This window comes from Gopherus flavomarginatus, chromosome 1 (assembly GCF_025201925.1).
Source record: "Gopherus flavomarginatus isolate rGopFla2 chromosome 1, rGopFla2.mat.asm, whole genome shotgun sequence".
In the NCBI taxonomy this organism is placed as follows: domain Eukaryota; kingdom Metazoa; phylum Chordata; order Testudines; family Testudinidae; genus Gopherus; species Gopherus flavomarginatus.
The window spans coordinates 229,053,004-229,077,669 of NC_066617.1; the positions used below are offsets into that span (position 1 = coordinate 229,053,004).

The 24,666-nt window shown below is 44.5% G+C and overlaps 1 protein-coding gene across 2 annotated transcripts in view; it reads right to left on the bottom strand.

Moving 5' to 3' along the window:
• Positions 1-1,978: 1,978 nt before the first annotated feature.
• The window catches only part of CDKL5 (cyclin dependent kinase like 5), a 153,594-nt gene continuing 130,906 nt past the window's right edge, over positions 1,979-24,666 (bottom strand). The window contains exons 17-20 of one of the 2 annotated variants that reach the window (XM_050936492.1): positions 19,179-19,278; positions 11,089-11,211; positions 9,890-10,009; positions 1,979-9,320 (exon numbers count right to left, since the gene is read on the bottom strand). In XM_050936492.1, the coding sequence (XP_050792449.1) occupies positions 8,934-9,320; positions 9,890-10,009; positions 11,089-11,211; positions 19,179-19,278 (730 nt within the window). In that variant the 3' untranslated portion in view covers positions 1,979-8,933. The remainder of the gene's footprint in view (positions 9,321-9,889; positions 10,010-11,088; positions 11,212-19,178; positions 19,279-24,666) is intronic. The other variant, XM_050936493.1, reaches the window with a different exon arrangement.

Sequence of the window (24,666 nt, forward strand, 5' to 3'; positions counted from 1 at the left end):
TTTCTGGCCACCGGCAATTATGTGGGAGTTCAGGATGTTGGGCCTCTGGTACTGGATGAAATGAAAGCTACCAAAGCAGTGGTCTGCCTGCTTAAAAAGTGAACCAAGCCTAGTTAAACGAAGATATCAGCCAGTTTGGTGGTTTGTTACCATGGCAGCAGCACTTATCATTTGGGGGTGGTATTGAGGGTAACTCACGCCAGCCCATCGGGATGTGACAACATTGCAGAAACAGCACACTCCATTTCCTGGAGGTCACAGAATGAGGCTGACGACTGAGAGAAAAGGTCTCCATTCCTCCACAGAGCTGCATCCGACCATCCTTGGTGAGAACGACGGCACAGGGACTTTGGCAAGGGCAGAGGAGGGAGAGGCTAGAGGGCTCAGACAACTCTCCCCAAGGTAGATGGAAACCAAAATTCTTTAAATTTACTGAGCATCAACAGCCTGCTCAGTGCTGGACTAATAAAGAGGATACTAACCCAGCCACAAGTAGCTAACAAGTTACTGTAGACCATGTGGTGACTGAATCCGTGATCTAAGGAATCTTGCAGAGTTCATTGTGCCTTTGTGGAAGAGGCATATTGCAAGGAAGGATTTAAAATCCTAGAGAGGTGATTTGGTATGTACATAAGCAGGCATTTAAGCATTGAGGGCAACATGACTGTGAGGGGCTAGAAAGGGGCACATGAGGAAGATGTGGGAAGATATGAAGGGAAGAGAGATGGGGAAGAAATGAGAGGAGAAATATAGACAGGAAAGCAAGGCCTTTTAGGAAAGGTTAAAACAGCAGGAGGAAGCCAATGAAGCAATACGAAGGGGGAGTGAAATGGCCAGAGGCATGGAAGTGGATGCGATGGGCAAAACTAAGCAGGAAGAGGACAGGCAAAAGGTAAGACAATCTGGAAAGAGAAAGACACTCCAGTGATATCCTGGTTTTCATGCTATCAATGTAATGTATCTGTGTAATGGCAGAAGATTAACCTTGGTTAAAAATTGATCTGGAGTATGAAGGCTCACGGGCCAGATGTAATATTTAGGTGCCTAAAGATGCAGATAGGCACCTAGTGGGATTTATAGCATCTAGGCCCCTAATTCCCATTAATTCCAATGGAAGTTAGACACCTAGGCATGTCTGAAAATCCCATTAAGTACCTATCTGCATCTTTAGACACCTAAAGACCTAAAAAATCTGGCCCCCATATGCCCACCTGGAATGTGATGCAAGGTTCATATCTCAAATGCGCAGAAATTGCAGAGATGATTTTGATGAGGAAGCATGGAGAGCTAATCCACTTAAATGGATGCCATCAGTTTCTAAGGTTCAGGGAATGTGGAGACCCCAACAAGCCATCCAGCCTTTAACTCTCTTCCCCCAGCTTAGCAAGCATTCCTGAGCCTGGTGCATTCATGGCAGAGTTCTTCTTCTGTGGCTTCTGAGCAGGTCTCCTTCAAGGTGGAGCACCTTTTGGCCTTTTTTTGTAACAAGTGGTGAGCGGGCAACAAATGGAGACAATATGACTGGGGTGGATACGCTTCAAGGGGCAAAGCCCCAGAAATTTTGGCCGCTTGAGGAGGGAGAGGGAAAGATTTTGCTTTCCCTGCTGCAAAATAAGAAACATAAGCTGGGATATTAATGGATAAGACATGGCCCAAAAAGAATAGTACGTCAGCACCCATCACAGAAAACTCTGGCATAAAGGTGGAAGGAGTATGTTCAAGCTCTGAACACCTAGGCCAAGAATTTTCAGGGGGACTGGTGCAAGCCAAATATCTCAAACTGGGAAGAGGTCAAGATCCAGGAACAAAATGTGTCTACTGAGGCACATTTCTAAATTCCGATCCAATGCTGATCATCTGGATTAACACCTCCAGCATGTAGTGACACAATGAAAGGTTAGAGACAAGCTAATATGTCAAAAGAAACTCCATAGCTGTGGTGTGAAATGCTTTCTGAGTAATATTAGCCACGAGAACCTCAGTTTTCTAGTGCAAAACCTGCATTTTATTAAAGACATAGTTTGGAAGGCCCAGTCAAAAATACATTGTGCTCAGTAAAAATTAACCATTTCCATGCTGATAATTAAGGTTACCACAGGATATTTTTCTCTCTTTTATAATATTTACAGCAACAATAGAAATTGTACAGAAGTTAAGAATGGAATACATGCCCCAAAATAATTGATACGGTGTACCAACAACATGATACAAAGAGTTGTATATAAACACTTTACACATGGTTTATTAACTTGTGTGAAGTCTTCTTTACATATCCAACACATTTTAAAATCAGTTTGTATTCAAGGATTAAAAAGGTTAATACAATATCACATCCCTTCCACAACAGAAAGCATGGTAGATTTAAAAGTCTGTGCATTTTAGAATTTCTAATAGCTGCTAATGGAAGTGGGTAATTCTTAACCAATAAATTTGGAAGTTTGGAAAAATTACCTCCACAATCTCATACTTTTGGCCCTTTCTGCCAGGTAGTGAAAAATATTATCATCAAGTTCTCCAAGCCTTGTTCTTTTGCCATCCCTCTTCCTTTGAGACCATATAATTCAGTATTTGACAGTGGAGATCTAAGCAGTCCTGAATGGTTTTCTTCACAAATTAACCAGATTTACAAATGCTTCAATGGAGTTTCCAATAACATTACACTTTCAGGGAGGATTTCAGTTCATGATCATTGTTCCACATAATCTAAATTTATAGGTCAGAAATTACTCCTTTTGATGAGACATATCCTTTTGTATGATGCACCTAAAATAGGAGTACAAAAACACCTTGCTGGGGAGACAGCAAGCTGAGGACACAACCTATACTTTGGACTTAGCCTTTTACTAAACCGTGATATAAATCAGATGACAGAGAGTGTATCTCAAGAGCTTACACAAAGCACTTCAGATTCAATAGATTTGCAGAAATTCACATTCTGTGCTGCAGACTGGCTTTGGCAACTGGAGATTTAATGGAATCAGTTACTGTGAGCTGCCATATCCAGTCCTGTATGTTTATGACGTCCCCCTCTATTTCTGAGGCATTCCTCAGAATGCACATAGACAAACATGTGAAAGCTTAGTCCAGGTGCCTTTTTTTTTTTTTAAACTGTTCTAACTCATCATAGAGGTTGGTTTTTTTTCCCCTGGATGGAGGGCGGGGGGGAAATGGGACAATGAGATAAGATTTCTTCCTTGGATGAAGTGAAAAATTAAACTGAAGAAAATCCTGAGCAAGTCTAAGGATAGCTGTCTCTGCATAGAGCAGCAAACCAGGGTGGAGTAATAGATAAGGCCTCTATCTCCCTGATAATCTGCGCTAGAGCAATAGCAAAGAACAAGGCAACTTCAATATTTGACAACTACATGGAAATAAATGGAGGGCACAAAGGGAAGACTGAAAAGCAGTGCAAAGATGACATTAAGATTCCATGAGCGTAGCTGAGCTGGCTTAGAGGTTTTTAGAAGCACATTCAGATGAAGGCCAACTTAAGCTCTGCTATTAGGCTCCTAAGAGCACATAATTCTCTTATGTTAAAGTGTAAGATGGAATACTTTATAGATCTTTTCCTGTAAAAATTACAACATTTTATAAGTCAACGGTAAACTGAGGGCCAACGAAGCAAACCCTGACCACATTCTGTAAGAGTGAGGAGGTAGATCAACTCCTAGAGAGGACAGGACAGGTCCAGACCTACATTCCTGATCTCTTAGCCTTTAAGCCATCAACTCCACATTCGATCTCTTGGGCTGAGACACCAAACGTCCTGTGCATCTGGCTATATGTTTTGAACTACATTCTCCAGAAGGGTTGGGATAGTAACACAGTACATTGTTTTAATGGAGGGAGAGCATCCAAATGGACAACACAGAGATGGCTACCCCTACAACTGCTCTTGTGCATCTTACATTTAGTCATGGTCTCCAAGAGGTCCTCTTGCTCCAACCAATTGCCTGAACACCAAGATACCCTTGATCATGAACAACAGCCACGCAGAACTAAGTGCAGGTAAACTATAATCTAAATCTATCAAACTTGTATCTTATACATTCAGAAGGTGTTAAAGCAGGCCACTCAGCCAAGGGATTTTTCCATCAAGAGATGGTCTCCCCCTACCCCAAGATTGTTCCTGTGATTTGGGGGCTGACTGGTGAGAGAAAAACTTTGCAGTTCTCTCGTAACATCTGACCCAAAAGATGATGCTCCATTACTGGAACCAGCTTTTCCTAGAAACACCAAACTATGTTTAAAAGGTTATTCAAATTGCTCCTTAAATATCCCAAAGGCTAGAAGTTAAATGGCTTTTCTCCTCATTCACTGCAAGCCTCAGTTTATGAAGTGGTCAACATTATGACACAGATAGAAAACGGAAGTTGCACGGGGAAAGGCACCTGTTCCCAGAATAGTATCCTGATTTGAAGGATATTTTAGAAATGGTTAAATATGGCACTCTACCTTTTTTAACATCTCCTGTGCCATACTCCCTTCACTGCACACACTGGGCCTACATACATCAATTCTACAACAGCAAAGCTGAGTGGTACACAGCGTGGTCCCCTTTTTGGATGTCTGCTGTCTGCCAAGAGACACAGAAGAAATTAAACACATGTTCACAACCAACACAACTTATGCAATACATCATTATGGCTATTCAGAATATTCCTTGTGGGACTGACTGCGACTCTAATGTTTCTCATAGCTCTACTCACACCCATAGTTATAGTTCTTATATTAATTTGATGTATAAAAATTTAAAACCTGCCTGACTCTCAAATAGCTTTAGGATCATGAACAACTGTAACCAGAATAGGAGCCCAATTGACTTTCTGGCTGGTGGTTACCCTTGAAAGATTGCCAATTTTACTTTAGATAAACAACAATTTCATCTCCAACATTAGCTAAACTACATTGCTCCTATTAGAAGAAATGCCTAACATGCCTTAAATAATCTGCAGTAAGTGGCAAGTTTTTAAGGATGACCACTGCAGTATAGTAAACTCTCACTTGTAAGGACTTGTGGGGAAAATAAAAATCTAGTCTTTATTTTGTGGCTTTTCAAACTTCCTTAATCAGATGATCTTGCATAGACCCTCAACTGGTATTCTTAATAATGGCCAAATAATATCAAGCCTCTGCAATAATATCAGTCCACCTTTAAAGGCATAAGCCACCTTTGCTCCCAGAAACCTCTGTGAAAGAGGAAGGCAACAGGTCTGTAAATTATCTGAGGATGAATCAGTTTGAGGCCTGTCTTTACATTGATCTAAGAGAATGGTAGTTTGTAAACATGCATTAAAATGCAGAGACATTAGAACCTATACATTCAGTTCATAAGCCTGGATATGATCTGGCAGCAGAACTCAGAGTTTGAGGTTGGTCCTGAGCTCTGTGGGTTGGGAGAATTTGTAGAGGCAGCAGGTTGACTTCCTGAAGCAGAGAGTGCTACCCACTGTTCTTCTCAGACCATGACCTCTACTAGAACTCAGAGCAGTGATGGTGTTCCAGAGGGAACAGTGAACCTCTGAAGGTGCTGGTGGAGCAAAGTGTCTAACAATTTCAACCAGCCTTGCACAATTCCCTTTGCTAAGAATATGTACCTCCCTCCCGCCCGGTGAGTACCATATAATTAGTTTTTTCATTATCATTGTCAAAAGGGCAAAAAAATCTGTTTCTAGGTTAGCAAATTTTCATGGCAATTGTGAGAGGCTAGTTTAAGTCCATGTAGAGAGTATACATTTTAATTAAAAAGAGGTTAAAGTGCCTATTTTTCAGTTTACAAGAGCCGAATTCATAGACAAGTTTAGACAGCTCGAGTTATATAAATGACCCTAATTAATTCCTGTGAACTTGTTTCTTTTATGTTCTCATTAGTGACACCATCATAAGGCAAAACAAATTGGCAAAGAATGGAAACGTAAACCCTAATTTAGCTGCTTTATTCTTAGTAAATCCACTGAATATATAATACAGCAAAGTTAGACCCAGAGACCAATAATCTCCGTGAAAATCAAAACTCACACTTGACAAATTGTTTGCTCTGTAATAGGCTTTTCTCTACTCAAGAGTTAGCAAATCTCAATCATCCTAACAAGATTCCTTTGGAAGCCTTAGCCAAATTGTATTAGCAAGACACTAAATGTTGGGAATTTAGGCAGGGTTAAATATATGGGAAAATTTAAACCAACACCAGTTCACAAAATGAGAATTTCACTCTCTTTCAAACAGAGGTAAGAGAATTACATACATTAAACAAACAGTTTACAGATTAGTTATAATTTTTCAAAGTTTGTAGAAGTTTCTAAAGAGGAAATTGTGGTACAGGATAGAGAGAGATCTCGTCAATTTGGACCACCAAATATTCTGTATGTTTTCTGAATCACACTTGAAGCTGCAATAAGGAGGTTAAAGGACTGACGGCACAATTAGTAATCTCTCTTATTTAGCTTATTGCATGCTGAGGGGAAATCCACTGGAGGCTTCTGTTCTTCCTATAAATCTGCATAATGGCTCAGTGTGATTATGCAAGTGTGACGGCCATAACAGCAAGGTAAGACGACTTTTAGAGGCAAAATGCAATGATGTATTATTTAATGAAAAAAGAAGTTCTTATAAGACTAAAGAGCCAGACCCGGACGCTACCAGTCTTGCAGACATTCACACAATACTGCTTAGAGCCCCACTCTTAAACTAGAAATTGCATTATTGTCTACTGAGCTTATCAAGACATAAAAAGCACTGTTTTACACACACTACATGTATATTATATATAATATATAGTGTTTATATATTACATATATCAGATGAAATCTGAAAAAACAACACATGCACATTTTTTTCAGACAGCTGAGAAATCAAGAATTCCTGCTTTATAGTCTGCCAAACTTGTTACTTTTTTTTGTACTGTGCAAACCTGAAATATACTGTACCCTATAGTCAGCTTTTGCAAGTGTTGGTGTCAATTTTGTTTAAAGTTCTTAAATGCATTATTTTGGACTTTACCTCCTTTTGCAGTGAAGTAGGAACTTCAAATGTTGCTAAATGGCTATTTTTACATCTATATCTGTGGCTAAATTATGACCTTCATGCTCATCTTGACTTCTTTTCGGAAAGGACAGAATATCTGTAAGTATAATCGATATATAAAGATAACAGGCAGAAAGTGAGCTACACTGCAGATTGATGTGAGAGTTGAACAAATTAGTTTAAATGTAGGAAAGACTGTATTGTTCTGACACTACAGTCTGATGCTCCTCTCACCTACACCAAGTTTATACCAGTGTAACTCATTTGACTTCAGTGGACTTGCTCCTAATTTACACTAGTATGAGAGGGGAAATCAGGCCCTACACTTAAAATCCATTGTTATGAAGGCAATCCTTTTTCTTTTCATAATATTCTACAGGAGATTGAAACCTCACATCTAATATTTTGTAGACACTGGAAACTGACTGTGAATGGGAAAATTCTGATAGCGAGTTACAAGGAGAAATTAAGCTGCCCGGCACCATTCCCACCTCTATCTGAATATCATTATTTTAGTACATCCTGAAACAGGAAGAAAAAAAAAGTGCAAGAGCATTTTAAATTTAAATACAAGATTTATCTTTCTAGTTAGTAGACTTTTAAACCAAATGTAAAATACATATATGCATAAAAGCTTATACCATGATTTGCAGTGCCATGCTATGTGTAAGTGTCACAACTTTGACATGTCACTTGCAACTCATGCTATATTTCTTTGGTCTTCACCCTATTATTAAGTGGAAGAGCATCTGCTTTAGCTTGTGGCAAACAGGCACTTTCTCCCTTTAGAGAAAAGATAAGCAATACCAAGTTTCTTTTCTCTTGATGCAGATGCATAACTCCCATTGACGCTAATGAGAAAGCTAAGTGCACATTTAGGGGAGAATATACCACATTCAGATTATTGTACAGTTCCATAGTCTCTTACATTCAGCCAATACCTCCAACAAAATAGCCAATATAAAGTTTTGAAATGAATATACTTTTGTTTGCTATCAATAGTAATGCCTATAGCACTGTGCTCTCATAGCTGAGCAAGATTCATACTGTTACAGTCACACATATCCACATTCAACTCCCTTTTATTAGAAGTATAATACTGCACTTTATATCACAAATGTATAAAAATATGGCAGATAGTGTCATAACAATACTTTTCTTTTAAATGAGCATATTTTAAAAAATCAGACAGTTATTTACCATTTATATATATTTATATATATATAGAGAAAGAGAGAGAGAGAGAATAAAATACTCCTGATGCAATATATAAATGTTACTGTTAGTTTTTATAGAAACTACGGTAGCTGTTGCACTGCTTCACAATGTTTCAAACAGCTCAAAATAACTTTACATTGTAACAGAAGAGATATGATTATAACAGTACGATATTAGTTCATCATAAATAAATATTACAAATCCTATCAAATGTGGAAGTTTAAAAAACAAATTTAAGGACATACAATTCAACTTTAACCCTTAACAGGGATACTTGTAGCACATAAACCCCACTGTTTTAAACTAGTCAGCAAAATATGTAGTAAGGGCATAAGTCTAGACACTAATTGTTTCCGACCCTCCAAGTGCCAGTACATACTTAAACTCTCCTGGCTTTCAGACAGAGATGTGCACTGAGCTGGAATGTAAAGGTGAAAAAATGGCAACATATTTCTTCTCCCTGAATTGCACACACTATCAGCCAATGAGATTTCTGATGACTGGTAATGAATAATTCATCTTGTTTTACTGTATGATCCCTGACTATCAGTGTGGTGCCAAATAATATAGCCCCCACAGGTACATATTGCACACTTTTATAAAGCTGAAAATACAGTCTTACTATCACCAGCACCACCATCAAACCCTTGACTCAAATTCCCATGTTAATTGGTGTACAATCGGGAGTGTCATTACAAGGCTGTCTCCTTTAAATCATTCAGATTTGGCATTCGGGAGCGGTTTGTTCGGTTATACGTGGGCCCATTCTGTCCACTCTTGGAAGGCAGTTGATCAGAGTAGGAAGTCCCGTCACTAGCACTCCTGTTCACTGGAGACACATGCCAACTCGGTTCTATCTGGCTTGGTATCTGAAGTGTCGGCCTGCCTTTTGATTGGGGCTCCTGACGCACATTGCTGCTGCTGCTGCAAGTTTGACTTATGGGGTGAATTCGCACTTCAGAAAAAGACGTTTTGGCTGGCTGACTTGGTAATGGCTGGAAGCGGGATTCAGAGGGGATAGAATGATTTGAGGAGGAGGGCAGATGTAACAGCTTCCGAAGGGACTTTAAAGGTTGGCTCTGGAAGACAAAGAATGAGGGAAACATTTGGTCTTATGATCTGCTCCTGTTTCAAAGTGGAGTGGATCACAGTGCACTGGATAACTTGTAGTGCCCAGCAAGCAGCATGGTCCATACAGACACATAGTGCATGGCAGAGTAGGGGGGGGTAGATTTACAGCCCAGCTTGCCTCAAAGTAAGTGGCCAAATATTCTGTTTTTGTTTGAAAGCGCCTCTAATGCAAAAATATAATCAAAGCTTTTGCACCCTAAAAGGTGGGCACAGGGACTATTACGGCTTCCATCCTGGATTTTTTGCCACTCCAATAGTCCTACCGGTACCGCCCCGAATCCAAGGCTTGGGGAGGGGAAAGGAGGAAAGTTTGTGATGTCCTTCCAGAAGGTGATATGTACTGTATGGATTGTAATACACTGTTTTTCTCTCTGTCTCATATTCCTTACTTCTCAATTATGCAAAATGGCAGCCACAGGACTGAGAAGTAAGTGGAGGATAATGGCAAATGCAATTTTTCTGTTCACTGTCAAGACACCACAGTGAGAGGGTGTGGGGAACAGAAAATGACACTTACGTGAGTTTGGATTTCTGTCATCTTCTCAGGATGCCAATCCTTCTGCCTGCTGCTCTGGAGATTGGAAGAGTGAATGGCTTTTTGTAATGCCAAAAGATCCTGACCATCACTGCCGGGCATCTGCAACATAATAATAAACAGAGGATTTCAGTAAGTCCTTAAGAATAGGTGTAGGAACCATCCCCGACTCCTAGTTAATTATACAATGCAGGTGAAGCCCACTACTGCAGCTGAGTTGCAATGTCCTCTAAATATTTCCCCCCATATTATTGTGGATATCATGCAGATTTGTTACAACCTCAACCCTTAAAAGCATTCCCATGCTGTTAGTTGCTGGAAGAGAGAGCATTTTAAAAAGCCTACAAAAAGCCCTGCGGTGCCTTAGCCTCATTTCAATAGCATTCCATATTGTAGTTAAGACCGTGGGCCAGTTCTGTAAAGCCAAATTTTGCCCTGGATGAAAACAGATCAACACTGTTTTTAATTGGGTATATTGCTGAGTCTTGCTGCTACAAATGCAGGGGAACCCCATCCTCAAGTTCAACATATTTGTGTCTCTGTAAAACCTGACGGGAGGATGAAGAAAATGTAAAGCTTTTTAATATATAGGGGATTTACCTCATACCACAATTCCCTGGAACAACAGACAAAAACCAAACAACCAAAATTTGCTCTCACTAAAAAAAGGTCACCAGTAACAATTAGGACAAAGAAAAATCCAGCAGCAGCACAAGCTAATAAAAATTGATCTTTCATTGAGCCTGCAGTTACAATAGTTGATTAACTCAATTTGGACATAAGAGAACAATCTGTAAACAAAATATAAATACAATTTATAAACCAAATTATTTTCAAGTTTATTTGTACTGGTCAAACAAAAGGGAAAAGTCACTCTGTTTTACAGTGTAACTGATTTCAGGAGAATTTGCCTTTTTTACTCTTAGTCCCAGGCTCTTCCTCTCTTAGCAACTGGATACATTATATTTTGAGTATATCTTGGACGACTCAATTATGAATCCTTTTTATTAGATTTATTCTGATAGGACTGCTGATTGTATTTGAATGTATGGAACTGGTCCAAGATACTTAACTGGCTTAAAGAGAACGTGATCCCATGAAAATAGAATACATGCTGCTGTAGTCAGTAAAACAAGTTTACTGGAGCATTTTTCCGTGCTACTGTACTTAAAAATTAATACCATGGGTAGAGTGACTACAGGAAGCTTTTTCAAAGAAGAACTATGCTTTAAATGATTCTTTGAATTAAAAAGAGGAAAGAGGGATTTCTTGATGCTTGGATTCTCCCCGTTGGTTGATTCTATCTGCAATATAAGATATAAAAACTAAATGCATAAACAGTGCTTCAATGAAGTGATCTGTCCTTGACATATTCATGCATAAATGGTACTTTTAAATATGAAAAATAACTAATAGATCCCATACTTCCTGGAAAAGTTCAAATTGACTGCTATTCTGAAGAAAAGGATGCCTATGAAAGGAATCCCAGGTATCACTAAACCGCTCTATATATGTAAAGAATGTACAAATAATAATGAATGTGTGTCTACGTTCAGGTTGCTCCTTCATTGGATCTACAGAGCCTGATTCAAATCTTATTGAAATCAATGGAAAATCAATCATTTTAAGACTCTCATTAACTTCAATGGACTGTGGTTCAATCCCATAATTGTGGCGATATTTTACTAGCAGAAATATTACTAGAGAAGTTTGCATGTTCTGTGAAATGAAGTAATATTTATTTTCCAGATGTACGATCAATCATCATACTATGTTTTAACTATTGTAAAATAAACAAAAGCATTAGTATTTCTAATTTGGCTGAAAAGAGTTTGGGGCCTTAGATACAGGGTTGAATAAAGCACCTTTGAAAAAGGCATTTACAGTTGCATGATTACTGGCTGACATTTTGTTTCTTAGTGTATGAGAATACAACCAGAAGTCATGGCACTGGGTGCAAGTATACAAACAAACAAACAAACAAACATCCATTGTCAAAATCACAAATGGGATACACTTCCCTCTCAGTGGAAATTTATAAAATATGTGCAGTATTATTTTGTCTATAAAGGAAAACTTGACAGTATTTTAGACTCTAAGATTAATTAACAGAAAGACAGGCATATTGGTGAAATTCAAGCTTTTTAAAACAGCTCTGCTTCTAGTTTCTAGCTAGAAATTGTATAAATTAAGGACAAGAGATTCATTAGCTGGCTTAGCTCCTTTAAAATCTTATGGTCTGAAGATTCACACTATTTGTAACTCAGCAAATTTTGACGAAAACAAATGACCACCATGAAGGGTGCTCACAATGTTCTCTAAGAAAGCCAATTACATGTTTCTTCAGAGCCACACCATGGGGTATGTGCCATAATGCTACAAGATCTGGGTCCATGTGGAAAGCAGTGACTGTTGAGACTGCACATAATCTCTCATGTGGATCAAAATGTTTGATTCTAGGTTATGAAAAGAGTCACAGAGGCTTTAATTATCCTCAGTTCCTTTATGCTTCATCAGGAAGGACTCCAAGCAAACGGGAAAGGAGAGTGGATGGAAATGGCTCTGTAGAGGCACTGCCTCTGTGAGAACTCCAGTAATAGGCAAGTAACCTTCCTTACTCCTTCAAGAATTGCCTCTGGAAACCCCTACTCTTGGGAGAACAATCATCAGGAATAACTCTCTGCAGGAGAAAGGATCAGGATTAGGACTGGAGATCTTTGGCAAAATGAAACTTGCCAAAAGACACAGACAGTCCGGTAGTACCCAGCAGGCCAGAATGCATGCTGAAGCACTGTCAGCTCGCTGAGGCACTGCTTACAGACTGATTTCTCAGACTACAATTTTAGATCAGTGCCACAAATGGGGCTTCAAAGCCTTGATCCACATTTGGTTGCAATGGGTTTGTTCTGAAGCAGACACGTGCATTTATGTACTTGCCAGGGTCCATGAGACCTAAGAATCTCAGAAACGACTTGATTTGCCATGAGACTGTATCCTTATTAGCAATGTGTATTTGAATGTCAATGAATTTTTCTTGTGGTAGAAAAGCAGTTAACACTGTGCTGTTAAGAGTTTCTGCTACAGAAGCCAATCTCTGCATGGAAGTGAAAGCAGCCTTTTCAGGTTATCCCAAGACCTAGACTGTCAGAATAGGAAGAAAATAATATGCAGAGAAGGCGACATTGGGCCTTGAGAAGCTTGTCATCCAAATATGAGTAAAAAGAACATCCTGATGCTTTAGGTGGGCTGCCTCAACTGCCTAGTATTTGGTGAAAATTCAAGGAACTGTATCTAAACCGAACAGGAGCACCTCACACTGAGTACTGTCCACACATAACCTGAGATAATGTCTATGAACAGTCCTGTTAGAGATACAAAAGCAGGAATTGGAAGAGATCCTGGTCTGCTCAGACTCAGATGATTTCCCACTGCCTTAAAACAAACAGAGTGGCACACTGGTCACTGACTCCTTCAGTTCACTGTCAGAACAGATTGAGTACACAGATACAAGCGAGCCAACAATGCCAAGAGGTCAAGGCTACTGACACTGGTACTGACGTAGCCTCAGTTCTTACTTGTTGGATCCAAAGACCCAGTTGGAGTCAACAGGTCCCCAGATCAGGTTTTATGGTTCTTATCAGAGACTCTGGGTCCAAATCTGGCCACTTCTTTTAAGAATGGAGAAGAGCAGAAGTAAGCACTTGTAGACTCATGTACATCGACTATTTTGGTGCTCTTAGCTCAAAGAGCTTGTTTCAATTTTTTTGAATGCTTTGTGTGCAGCATAATCTAATCCACACTGTATGAACTCCTGCCCAGAGCTTGGTCTGGAAAAGGTGGACTCAGTGTTTATCTGCTAGGTTTTCAAGGTCTCTATCATCAACATGAGATTGAGACACCACTTCCTTGATGGGCTGAACCAGAGTAGGGTAGAACCTGTGCAAATTTAGGAAATACCCTTCTCACTAATCACCACTTGCATCCAGTGTGCTCATCTGTCATTAACATTTTACGACCACATAATCACATTTTTTAGATCTAGTTATTTTACCTGGGTCTGTCATGCAACAGACCAATTTTTAGTTGGGCAACAGAGCAGACAAATATTTTCAGACCCATGCAACAGCATGTACAAATAGCTTGGAAACACACATCAGCATAAATCTAACTAGCCTTCGTAAATACTAACATTCATTTATAAAAGGGGGATTAAACTCTTAATTTTTGTCTTGAAACTACTGCTAACATATAAACTAGATAAACAGATAAAACAGACCTGAACCATGATCCTAAGAAGTGTATGCTGCACACAGCCCCAAGAGTCACTTATGTTCTCTGAGGAGTGCGCTGTCAAGAGTTGTGACCTGCTGAACCAGAGTTAAATGGAGGAATTATGTGGTGCCAGCTGATATATTGCTGCTAAAATCATGGGAGCTTCCCTTTCTCCCACATGATATCATCTAGAATTCTGGCCCATTTTGTGATGATGATGATGACAGGCCTGTTTCTCTAGTCATTACAATGTAAACCAGGATGGTTCCACTGAAGGCAATAGTACTAAACAAGTATAAATACTGATGGGCATGAGAGAAAAATCTGATCCAGAGCCTTTGTATTTCATTAGCTCAGTTCAAAAGGTTTATTTATGCATCGCACTGCTGATTTTGCAACCAAAAGAGAGATGGAAAGAGGTTGCGGTGAGAAATACTCTGATATAAGATTACTGTAGCTGTGGCTATGAACCAGATTATTCTCCTCTCCCACAACTTTCCCAAACACAGAGTAAAATCAGTTCTGTCAGATACACATTTGGATACACTTCTGGGCTCTGGAAAGGATCTGAGAAGTGTTATAAGAGTGAAGATCTGACTTAAAAAAGGCGAGATCTCTGCTTCTGCATAGGACCTGCGCTAACTCCCACTGAAGTCAGCAGGAGTCTTTCAATTTCTTTTTGATGAGTTAAATCAGGCCTATCAGTTACATTGAAGCTGACAGAAGATTGATATGTTGCAAGTTGTGGCACTATTAAAGGACAGTTTCTAATCTCAGCTGCATCTGACGAAGTGGGTATTCACCCATAAAAGCTTATGTTCCAATACATCTGTTAGTCTATAAAATGTCACAGGACTCTTTGTTGCTTTTTACAGATCCAGACTAACATGGCTACCCCTCTGATACAATATACCCACAAAACACTTGCAATTTGTTTTTATTTATAGACTTTTCTATCATGATTGTAGCTCCAGTATCTGATCATTAAAATATTCATTGTCCCCATGTGCCTGTGAGGTAAGGAGTCTCCCAGTTAGGTATACTCTCCCAATTTTTATGAAGGCAAACTGAGGCACAGAGAAATTAGTAACTTGCTTCAGTCAAACTGCAGGTCTCATCAGAGCTTGGAATCAAACTCAAATCCCAAATCTACTGCCTTAGCAGTGAAACCATCCTTCCTCTCAGACCAGCACAGTAGAAGATATTTCTAGATACATGATCATTCACACCATGCATCTGATACAGGGGTCGGCAACCTACAGCACGCACACAACCTTTGGCATGCAAGCCGATTTTGCTGGCATGCAGCTGCCAGCCGGGGTCCTGGCTGCCGGCCCCGCTTAGCGCACGGCTGGCTGAGTGAATGGAATCCCAGGCCAGCAGAGGCTGAGCAGGGCCGGCGGCCGGGACCCCAGACCAGTGGCAGGCGCGCCCCCTGGCTCCCTCCTCACCGCGCTGGGGTTCTGTGGCTCCCGGGAGTGTGAGCCGCTGGGGCGTGGGGCCCTGAGCCTGCTGTGGGAGGCGCGGTGGCTCACACTTCCTGGAGCCGCAGAGCCCGAGCGCGGCGAGGGGGCATACGAGGACCACCGCCTGCATCCATCCGCTGCAGGAGTCCCCTCTCCCCCCTCACCACGCTCGGGATCTGCAGCTCCTGGAAGTGAGAGTCACCGCCACCGCTGCCCTCCTGCAGCTCCCCCCTTCTGGCTGCCTCAGCACTCCATGTGGAGTTTCACCTTCACGTGGAGCCAGCGTTTGACTGGCATGGGCCTGGTAAGGAGAGTCCTGGGGGGGCAGTCAGGGAGCGGGGGGGGGGGGGGGGCTGGATGGGTCGGGAGTTCTGGGGGGTCTTGTCAGTGAGCAAGAAGTGGTTGGATGGGGCGTGGGAGTCCCCAGGGGTCTGTCTGGGGGCAGGGTTGTGGATAAGGGTTGGGGCAGTCAGGGGACAGGTAGGGGATAGGGTCCTAGGGGGGTCAGTTAGAGTTGGGGGGTCTCAAAAGGAGGTAGTCAGGGGACAAGGAGCAGGGAGGCTTAGGTAGGGGGTGCGGTTCTGGGGAGCAGTTAGAGGCAGAGGTCCCAGGAGGGGGCAGTCAGGGGACAAGGAGCGGGGAGAGGGGCGGGTTGGGAAGGGCCGGTGCAAGGATGTTTTGTGTCCTAGGTGAAACTTCCACCTTGTGCCCTCCCCTGTTCCCGAGCCCCTGCCCTGAGGCACCCCCCGCGGCAGCTCCCCCCATCCTCCCTGAGGTGCCCCCCCACGGCAGCTCCCCATCTCCCACCAAGGCAACCCCCCCGACCCAGCTCACCCCTGCTCCACGCACGAGCACCCCGACACTGCTTCACTTCTCCCACCTCCCAGGCTTGCGGCACCTAAGCTGATTGGCACCGCAGGCCTGGGAGGCAGGAGAAGTGAAGCAGCTCACCCCTGCCCCGCCTCCTCCCTGAGCACTCCGTGGCTGCTTCACTTCTCCCGCCTCCCAGGCTTGCAGTGCCAATCAGCTTAGGCTCTGCAAGCCTGGGAGGCGGGAGAAGTGAAGCAGCCACGGCGTGATTGGGGAGGAGGTGGGGCAGGGGTAAGCTGGGGCAGGGAGTTCCCCTGCGCGCTGTCCCCCCCACCACTTGCTGCAGGCGGCCCTCCCTGCGCTCCCCTGCCCCAGCTCCCTCCGCCTAAATGCTGGCAGCGACCGGAGATCCGACCGCTGCAGTTGCCGCCGAAGAAAATGCTTTCCCCCAAATCCTAGTGCCCTAGATGACCGCCTAGGTCGCCTAAATGGTTGCACCAGCCCTGGGGTTGGGAGTTCTGACCGAGGCAATCAGGATGGGAAGTGGGAGGGAGTGAATGGGGGCGGGGCTCTCCCCTCTTTGACTGTTGAAATATGGTAACCCTAGGCAAGGGGAGAGCCGGGGGGTGCATGGGGGCTCGCGCCCACATACATCTACTGCAGCCTGGGCAGGAGGGCACAGCTGCTTCCTGCTAACAGCACCACCGCCTTTCCAGGGCTGCTGCCCCCCGCACCACACCAGCTCCTCCATGTCTTGGGCTCACTGCTGCCGCCGCAAGCGGGACGCTCTGGCTCTCTGGTGCCTCTGGAAGACGGCTCCCTCCCTGCTGAGCTGCTGCGCGGCCCAAGCCCAGCAAAGCCGGTGAGTGGACTCGAGGCAGGGGCCACCTGGGTGGGGTGGGAAGGGCTCGCGGGGGGGCTGTGCACCCTCCAGGGGAGTACAGGGGTCGGGGAGGGAGGAACCTGGTCTGGGGAGCAGCCCCTGGCCATGGCTAGCCCTTGGGGTCCATAAAGGCTTGTTGGGATTTGCCCCTCAATGAACCCATGTGCAAGGGGGGAGGGAGGGGCGCAAGTTTCACCTAAGGCGCAAAATATCCTTGCACCGGCTCTACTCCAGGGGGTGCGTGCACCCCAAGTTAAGAACCACTGCACAAAACTGATAAGATCTGCATTTTAATTTAATTTTAAATGAAGCTGCTTAAAAACATTTTAAAAAACTTGTTTACTTTACATATGACAATAGTTTATAGACTTATAGAGAGAGACCTTCTAAAAATGTTGGAATGGATTACCGGCACAACACCTTAAACTAGAGTGAATAAATGACGACTCGGCACAGTACTTCTGAAATATTGCCAACCCCTGATCTGATATTTGTATTAAATTGGTAGGGTCAGATCCTAACAGTTTACAAACACTCCAGTAACTACACATTCTCCAAACACCAATGCCTCGAAAGCCAAGTACAGCCATTATGAGTAATTTACTAGTAGAAAAAGCATGCTGCTTTTCACAATCTCTGTTTACAAATACATACTCTCATCCCAATCCCCCTAGACTTCTCCATCTTAAAATTTAGCAACATTAAAGTTTTTCTTTGTCTTTTTTTTGTTTTTACATAGTCGTTGTAAACTTTTGTTTGTAAACAAAAATTCAATCACTCTATATTACTGAACTTCTGTTCACATTCATTTTATGCCTCAGTAGTACAGGCTGTTTTGTGAAGCACACTGCCCTAATTTTTAACATTTATGCACTTTTAGGGCCTGATCCTAAGTTCAATTACGTAAATAGGAGTCTTTCCAATGGGCTTTGGCTCCAGATCTTAGCGTACAGTATGTAAACAGTATCAGATCATTTCAATATGGCTTCACAGCCAGCTGGTGATTCTACGATAGAAACAATAATTCAGAAATCTTAAATGCTGTAGCAAAATAAAATAAAATAAAATAAATAAATTCCGTTCACCACTGATGAGGAGTAAAGCTTGCTCTGACGAGCATATTTACAGTCCATGCAAATCTGAAGAATACCTAAGTGTAGTTGCGTGTAAGCCAATCTTATCTGCCTAAGTCTGAAGACAGACATCTTCCAGCATCTCTGATGCTGCCTATTGTTTTGCCAAACAGCAGCAGAGTGGCTCCCAGTGAATGGGAGCTATGGGGTTGGCACTCAGGGCAGGGGCAGTGTGTGGAGCCCCCATGGTTGCCCCTGTGCCTAGGAGCTGGAGGGACATGCCTGCTGCTTCCAGGAGCCACACGGAGCCAGAGCAGATAGGGAACCTGCCTTAGCCCTGCTGTGCCACCTACTGGACTTTTAGCGGCCGAGTCAGTGGTACTGACCAGAGCCGCCAGGGTCCCTTTTCGACCGGGCGTTCCCCCACGAAAGCTCATGCTCCAATATGTCTGTTAGTCTATAAGGTGCCACAGAACTCTCTGCCACTTGAAAACTGGACGCCTGGCAACCCTACCTCAAGTGTAATAGAATTCCCGGGGTCCTAGATGTAAGCAAATAAACGTAGAAAGTATAGCTCCTTAACAAGTAAACATTTGAATAGACAAATAGGTAAATCCTGAACAAGAAAAGAAGACAAAGCTAATAGATGTACACAGGTTTGCCCACACATAATATAACAATAAAGCATTGGTCTAACCCATTTTAAGGTGGCAGCTTCAAAACAATGGAAAATATACACTATTTTAGAAACTACTGGGTATACTTACAGTTTGAGATTTCTTCTTTTTCTTTTTTATTGCCCTGAAAAAACCTTGTTTTTCTTTCTCCTTGAGTTGCTCCGACTGACTAACATTTTCAGGACTTTTCCTAAACATGAAAAAAAATATTGTCAGAGAAAAATCTTTGGATGTTATGTCATCATATATCATCTTTGGATTTCATGTTAAAGAATGCAGATTTTTTTAAACCAAAGACATTCAAAATATTTTATTACTTTATGGCACAAGAATTAACATAAAACTAATAGATAAAACATTCTTAATTAAATGGAAAGCTAAGGACACATTGTTAGGTTAAAATGATTAACTAAAAATATCCAGTGAAGTACTTTAGGGAAAAGATTATCTTGTAAATTAGTCTAATTTTTCACTTGGGATTTTATATTCAGAGCAAAAACATCACACAGAAGATATTATATATAAAAAAGCAATATCTGAGCAAATGTACAGACAACTTATATCAGATAAAATCAGTTCTAATTCACCCATCACTTGTTTGAGGATCAGAAGAGCTGTAACGATCATGAGACTGAAAAAGACGGTTACTCACCTTTGTAACTGTTGTTCTTCGAAATGTATTGCTCATATCCATTCCAATTACGTGTGCGCGCCTAGATTTTAACCTAGCAACACTCAGTGGGTCGGCTGGGCGCCCCCTGGCGTGGCGCCGCTATGGCACCAAATATATACCCCTGCCGACCCGCCCGCTCCTCAGTTCCTTCTTGCCAGCTACTCCGACAGTGGGGAAGGAGGACGGGTTTTGGAATGGATATGAGCAACACATCTCGAAGAACAACAGTTATAAAGGTGAGTAACCATCTTTTCTTCTTCAAGTGCTTGCTCATATCCATTCCAATTAGGTGAATCCCAAGCCTTACCTAGGCGGTAAGGGGTCAGAGTGAGATACTGCAGAATGTAGAACAGCTGAGCCAAAGGCTGAGTCCTCTCTGGATTGTTGCATCAGGGCATAATGGGAAGTGAAGGTGTGTACTGAAGACCACGTAGCTCCTCAACATATCTCCTGGATAGGCACTCAAGCTAGGAAGGCGGCCGACGAGGCCTGAGCCCTGGTAGAATGAGCGGTAATATGACCCGGAGAGACATGAGCTAGATCATAGCAAGTACGGATGCACGCTGTTACCCATGACAAAATTCTCTGAGAAGAGACGGGTAGGCCTTTCATCCGATCTGCCACTGACACAAAAAGTTGGGGCGTTTTGCGGAAGGGTCTCATTCGGTCAATGTAGAAGGCGAGCGCCCTACGGACGTTGAGGGAATGCAACTGCTGCTCTCTACGAGATGTATGCGGTTTGGGAAAGAAGACCGGGAGGAATATGTCCTGGTTGAGATGGAAGGCCAAGACTGCTTTAGGGAGGAACGCCGGATGTGGACATAACTGCACCTTGTCTTTGTGGGACACTGTGTAAGGTGGGTCCACCATCAAAGCCCAAAGCTCAGAGACTCTCCTAGCCGATGTGATAGCCACAAGGAAGGCTGTTTTCCATGACAAATATAGGAGCGAACAGGTTGCCAATGGCTTGAATGGAGGAGTTGTAAGTCTCGTCAGGACCAAGTTGAGGTCCCAGGAAAGGGCGGGGCGTCATACTAGGGGGTATAGATGCTCCAAACCTTTGAGGAACCTCAAGGCCATAGGGTGGGAGAAGATGGAATGAGTACCTTCTCCTGGGTGGAAAGTAGAAATAGCTGCCAAGTGCACTTACAATGATGAGATAGCGAGGCCTTGCTTTTTAAGATACCAGAGGTAGTCCAATATAGAGGGAATGGGAACCTCCGTGGGTGTTACATTCAGTGTTTGACACCAGCAAGAAAATTGCTTCCACTTGGCCAAGTATGTAGACTGGGTGGAAGGTTATCTGCTACCCAGGAGTACTACTTGCACTGGGGCAGAGCAACGTAACTCCGACTGGGATAACCATGCAGGAGCCACGCTGTGAGATGGAGGGATTGCAGGTCTGGGTGGTGAAGCCTGCCGTGGTCCTGCGTTATAAGATCCTGATGAGGGGGCAGAGGGATCGGGTTGGCTATCGAGTGGTCCAGCAACGTGGTGTACCAGTGTGTTGGGGCCACGCAGAGGCGATCAGGATCAGGCTAGCCCTGCCTCTGCGGAGCTTTAAGAGAACGCTGTGCACCAGTGGGAAGGGTGGAAAGGCGTACAGCAGCTGGTTCTTCCATGAGATTAGGAAGGCGTCCGATATCGAGCCCGGGGAGAGACCTTGGAAGGAGCAGAACTTCTGGCACTTCCTGTTGTCACGGGAAGCAAAGAGGTCTATGTGCGGAAAGCCCCACTTCTGAAAGATGGAATGTAGAATGTCCGGGTGAAGTGACCACTTGTGAGACCGAAAAGATCTGCTCAGATGGTCTACCAGAGTGTTCCAGACCCCCGGGAAGAACGATGCTACAAGGTCTATTGAGTGGGCTATGCAAAATTCCCACAATTGGATCGCCTCCTGACAAAGGGGGGAGGATCGAGTCCCTCTCTGCTTGTTTATGTAGCGCATGGCCGTTGTGTTGTCAGTAAGCACTGAAACACAACGACCTTGCAGACGTTATAGGAACGTCTGGCACGCCAGGCGGACTGCTCTCAGCTCCCGGACGTTTATGTGCACCGCTAGCTCTTGAGATGACCAGAGGCCTTGTGTGCGACGATGGTCTAGATGAGCCCTCCTAGCCGAGAGACGACGCGTCCGTCGTTAGGGACACTGAGGGCTGCCTCAGATGGAACGGCAGTCCTGCACAAACCAAGGAGGGTGTTAGCCACCAGTTGAGGGAGTCTAAGATGCTCTGAGGAATGGGGACCATCATGTCTATGGTATCTCTGCCTGGACGGTACACTGAGGTGAGCCAGGTTTGAAGGGGACGCATGCGTAGTTTGGCGTGCTTGGTTACAAAAGTACATGCAGCCATGTGACTGAGGCGGCTCAGACAGGTGCGAGCCAAGGTCGTCGGAAAGGTTTGGAGGCTTTTTATAATTGAGACTAGTGCCTGAAACTGGGGCAGTGGCAGGCAGGCTTTTGAGATTTTGGAGTCTAGAATGGCCCCAATGAATTCTGTTCTTTGAGTGGGCACTAGAGTAGACTTCTCTAGACTGATCATCAGGCCCAGTCTCTCGAATAGATCCGTGATGATGGCTACATGCCTGGTGACCTGGGCCTCAGAGGTCCCTCGAATAAGCCAGTAGTCTAGGTAAGGAAAAACATGTATTCGCTGATGACAGAGGAAGGCAGCCACTACCGCCATGCACTTTGTAAAGACGCGAGGGGCCGTAGAGAGGCCAAATGGAAGAACTGCAAATTGAAAATGTTGGCGGTGCACCATAAACCGTAGGTACTGTCTGTGCGGGGGATAAATAGCAATGTGGAAATATGCGTCCTTCATGTCGAGAGCAGCATACCAGTCTCTGGGATCCAAGGATGGGATAATGGTCCCCAGGGATACCATGTGGAACTTCAACTTCTTTAAAAACATGTTGAGTCCTCGCAGGTCCAGGATGGGTCGAAGACCTCCTTTTGCTTTGGGGATTAGGAAATATCGGGAGTAAAATCCCCTTCCTCTTAATTCCTCCGGTACCACCTCCATAGCTCCGATTGAGAGGAACATACGAACCTCTTGCCAGAGGAATTGCTCGTGAGAGGGGTCCCTGAAGAGGGACGGGGAGGGGAGGGTGAGAGGGAGGGGACGAAATAAATTGGAGGTGGTATCCAAATTCCACCGTGCGTAGGACCCAACGATCCGAGGTTAATTGGGACCACGCAGGGAGGAAGGAGGAAAGGTGGCTGAAAAACTGAAGGGGATCCTGGGGAAGGATTGGTGCTCTGCTCTCGGGCGCACCTTCAAAAGTTCGCTTTCGGGCCCGGTGCTGGTTTGGCGGGACCGGTATTGTGGCAGCCTTGGGACCCAGATTGCCATCTGCGGTTCCCGCGACCGCGCCTTCTGCCAAAGTCTTGTTGTGGTCTGGGTGGGGGGTAAGGGTGCTGAGGCTGGCTATGGAAATACCTTCGTTGGGTCTGTGGGGTGTGCATCCCAAGGGAACGCATGATCACCTGATTGTCCTTAAGACTCTGTAGCCTAGGGTCCGTTTTCTGGGAGAAAAGGCCCTGGCCTTCAAACGGCAGGTCCTGGATGGTGTGTTGCAGTTCAGGAGGTAGACCTGACACTTGCAGCCACGAGATCCTCCTCATTGTGATTCCCGAGGCCACGGTTCTGGCCGCCGAATCGGCAATGTCGAGAGAGGCCTGCAGGGAAGTCCGTACCACTTTCCTTCCTTCCTCCAGAAGGGCTTGGAATTCCTGGCGGGAGTCTTGTGGGACCAGTTCAGTGAACTTACCCACCGACTACCAGGTGTTATAATTATATCTACTGAACAGGGCCTGTTGGTTAGCCACCCTAAGTTGGAGGCCCCCTGCAGAGTAGACTTTACGTCCCAACAGGTCCATCTGTCTAGCCTCCTGGATTTTGGGGCGGGGGCTTGCTGGCCATGGCGCTCTCGCTCATTGACGGATTGAACCACCAGGGAGCAAGGAGGAGGGTGGGTATATAGGTATTCGTACCCTTTGGAGGGTACCATGTACTTTCTTTCCACCCCTCTGGCCGTAGGAGGGACAGACGCCGGAGATTGCCAGATTGTGTCCGCTTTGGCTTGGATGGAGCGGATAAATGGCAAAGCTACGCGGGTTGGGGCATCCGCCGACAGTATGTCTATTACCGGGTCTTCAACCTCCGGGACCTCCTCCACCTGGAGATTGATATTTAAGGTGACTCGCCTCAGAAGGTCCTAGTGAGCTCGGAGGTCGATGGGGGGTGGGCCCGATGAGGATGTACCGGCTACTGCCTCATCGGGTGAAGAGGAGGACAACAGACCCAGTACGAGTGGTTCCTGTAGGGACTCTTGGTCAGGAGGTAAGTCAGGGTCCTGGAGGACCTGAGGGTCCGGTGCCTGAGGAGATTGATCTGTACCCGCTGGAGGGGGCGGCTAACAGTGGCCTCCGGTGCGCGATGTTCCGACGGAGTGGAACGTGATGGTACCGTGCGTTCGCCTTGGGCCTGATGATATTCCCAAGGCGTCCAAAAGGACCACTGATGAGGACCTTGGTCTGGACCTTGAGCCTCATGGAGAACACGGCTGTGTGTCTCTGAATCAGCACAGGCGGCACTATCAGCGTGCGATGACTCAGACGCGTGCGGCGATGGCAATGGTGGGGCGGAGACCGTTTGAGGATGAGCCCTGTCTCTAGGGTACCGTATTTCGTGCCGCACCGGAGAGCGGTACCGGGATCCGTACTGGTACCGAGTGTGAGATCGGGACCTGCGACCGGCACGGTGCTGGAAGGTCAACCGGGATCTTGATGCCCTATGATGAGAGCGGCTGCGGTGCAAACGGTGCCAGGAGCTGGACCAGTGCCTGGAGTATTGGTCCGGTGAGCGGGATCTCGAGTGGTGCCGCGAGTATGACCGGTAC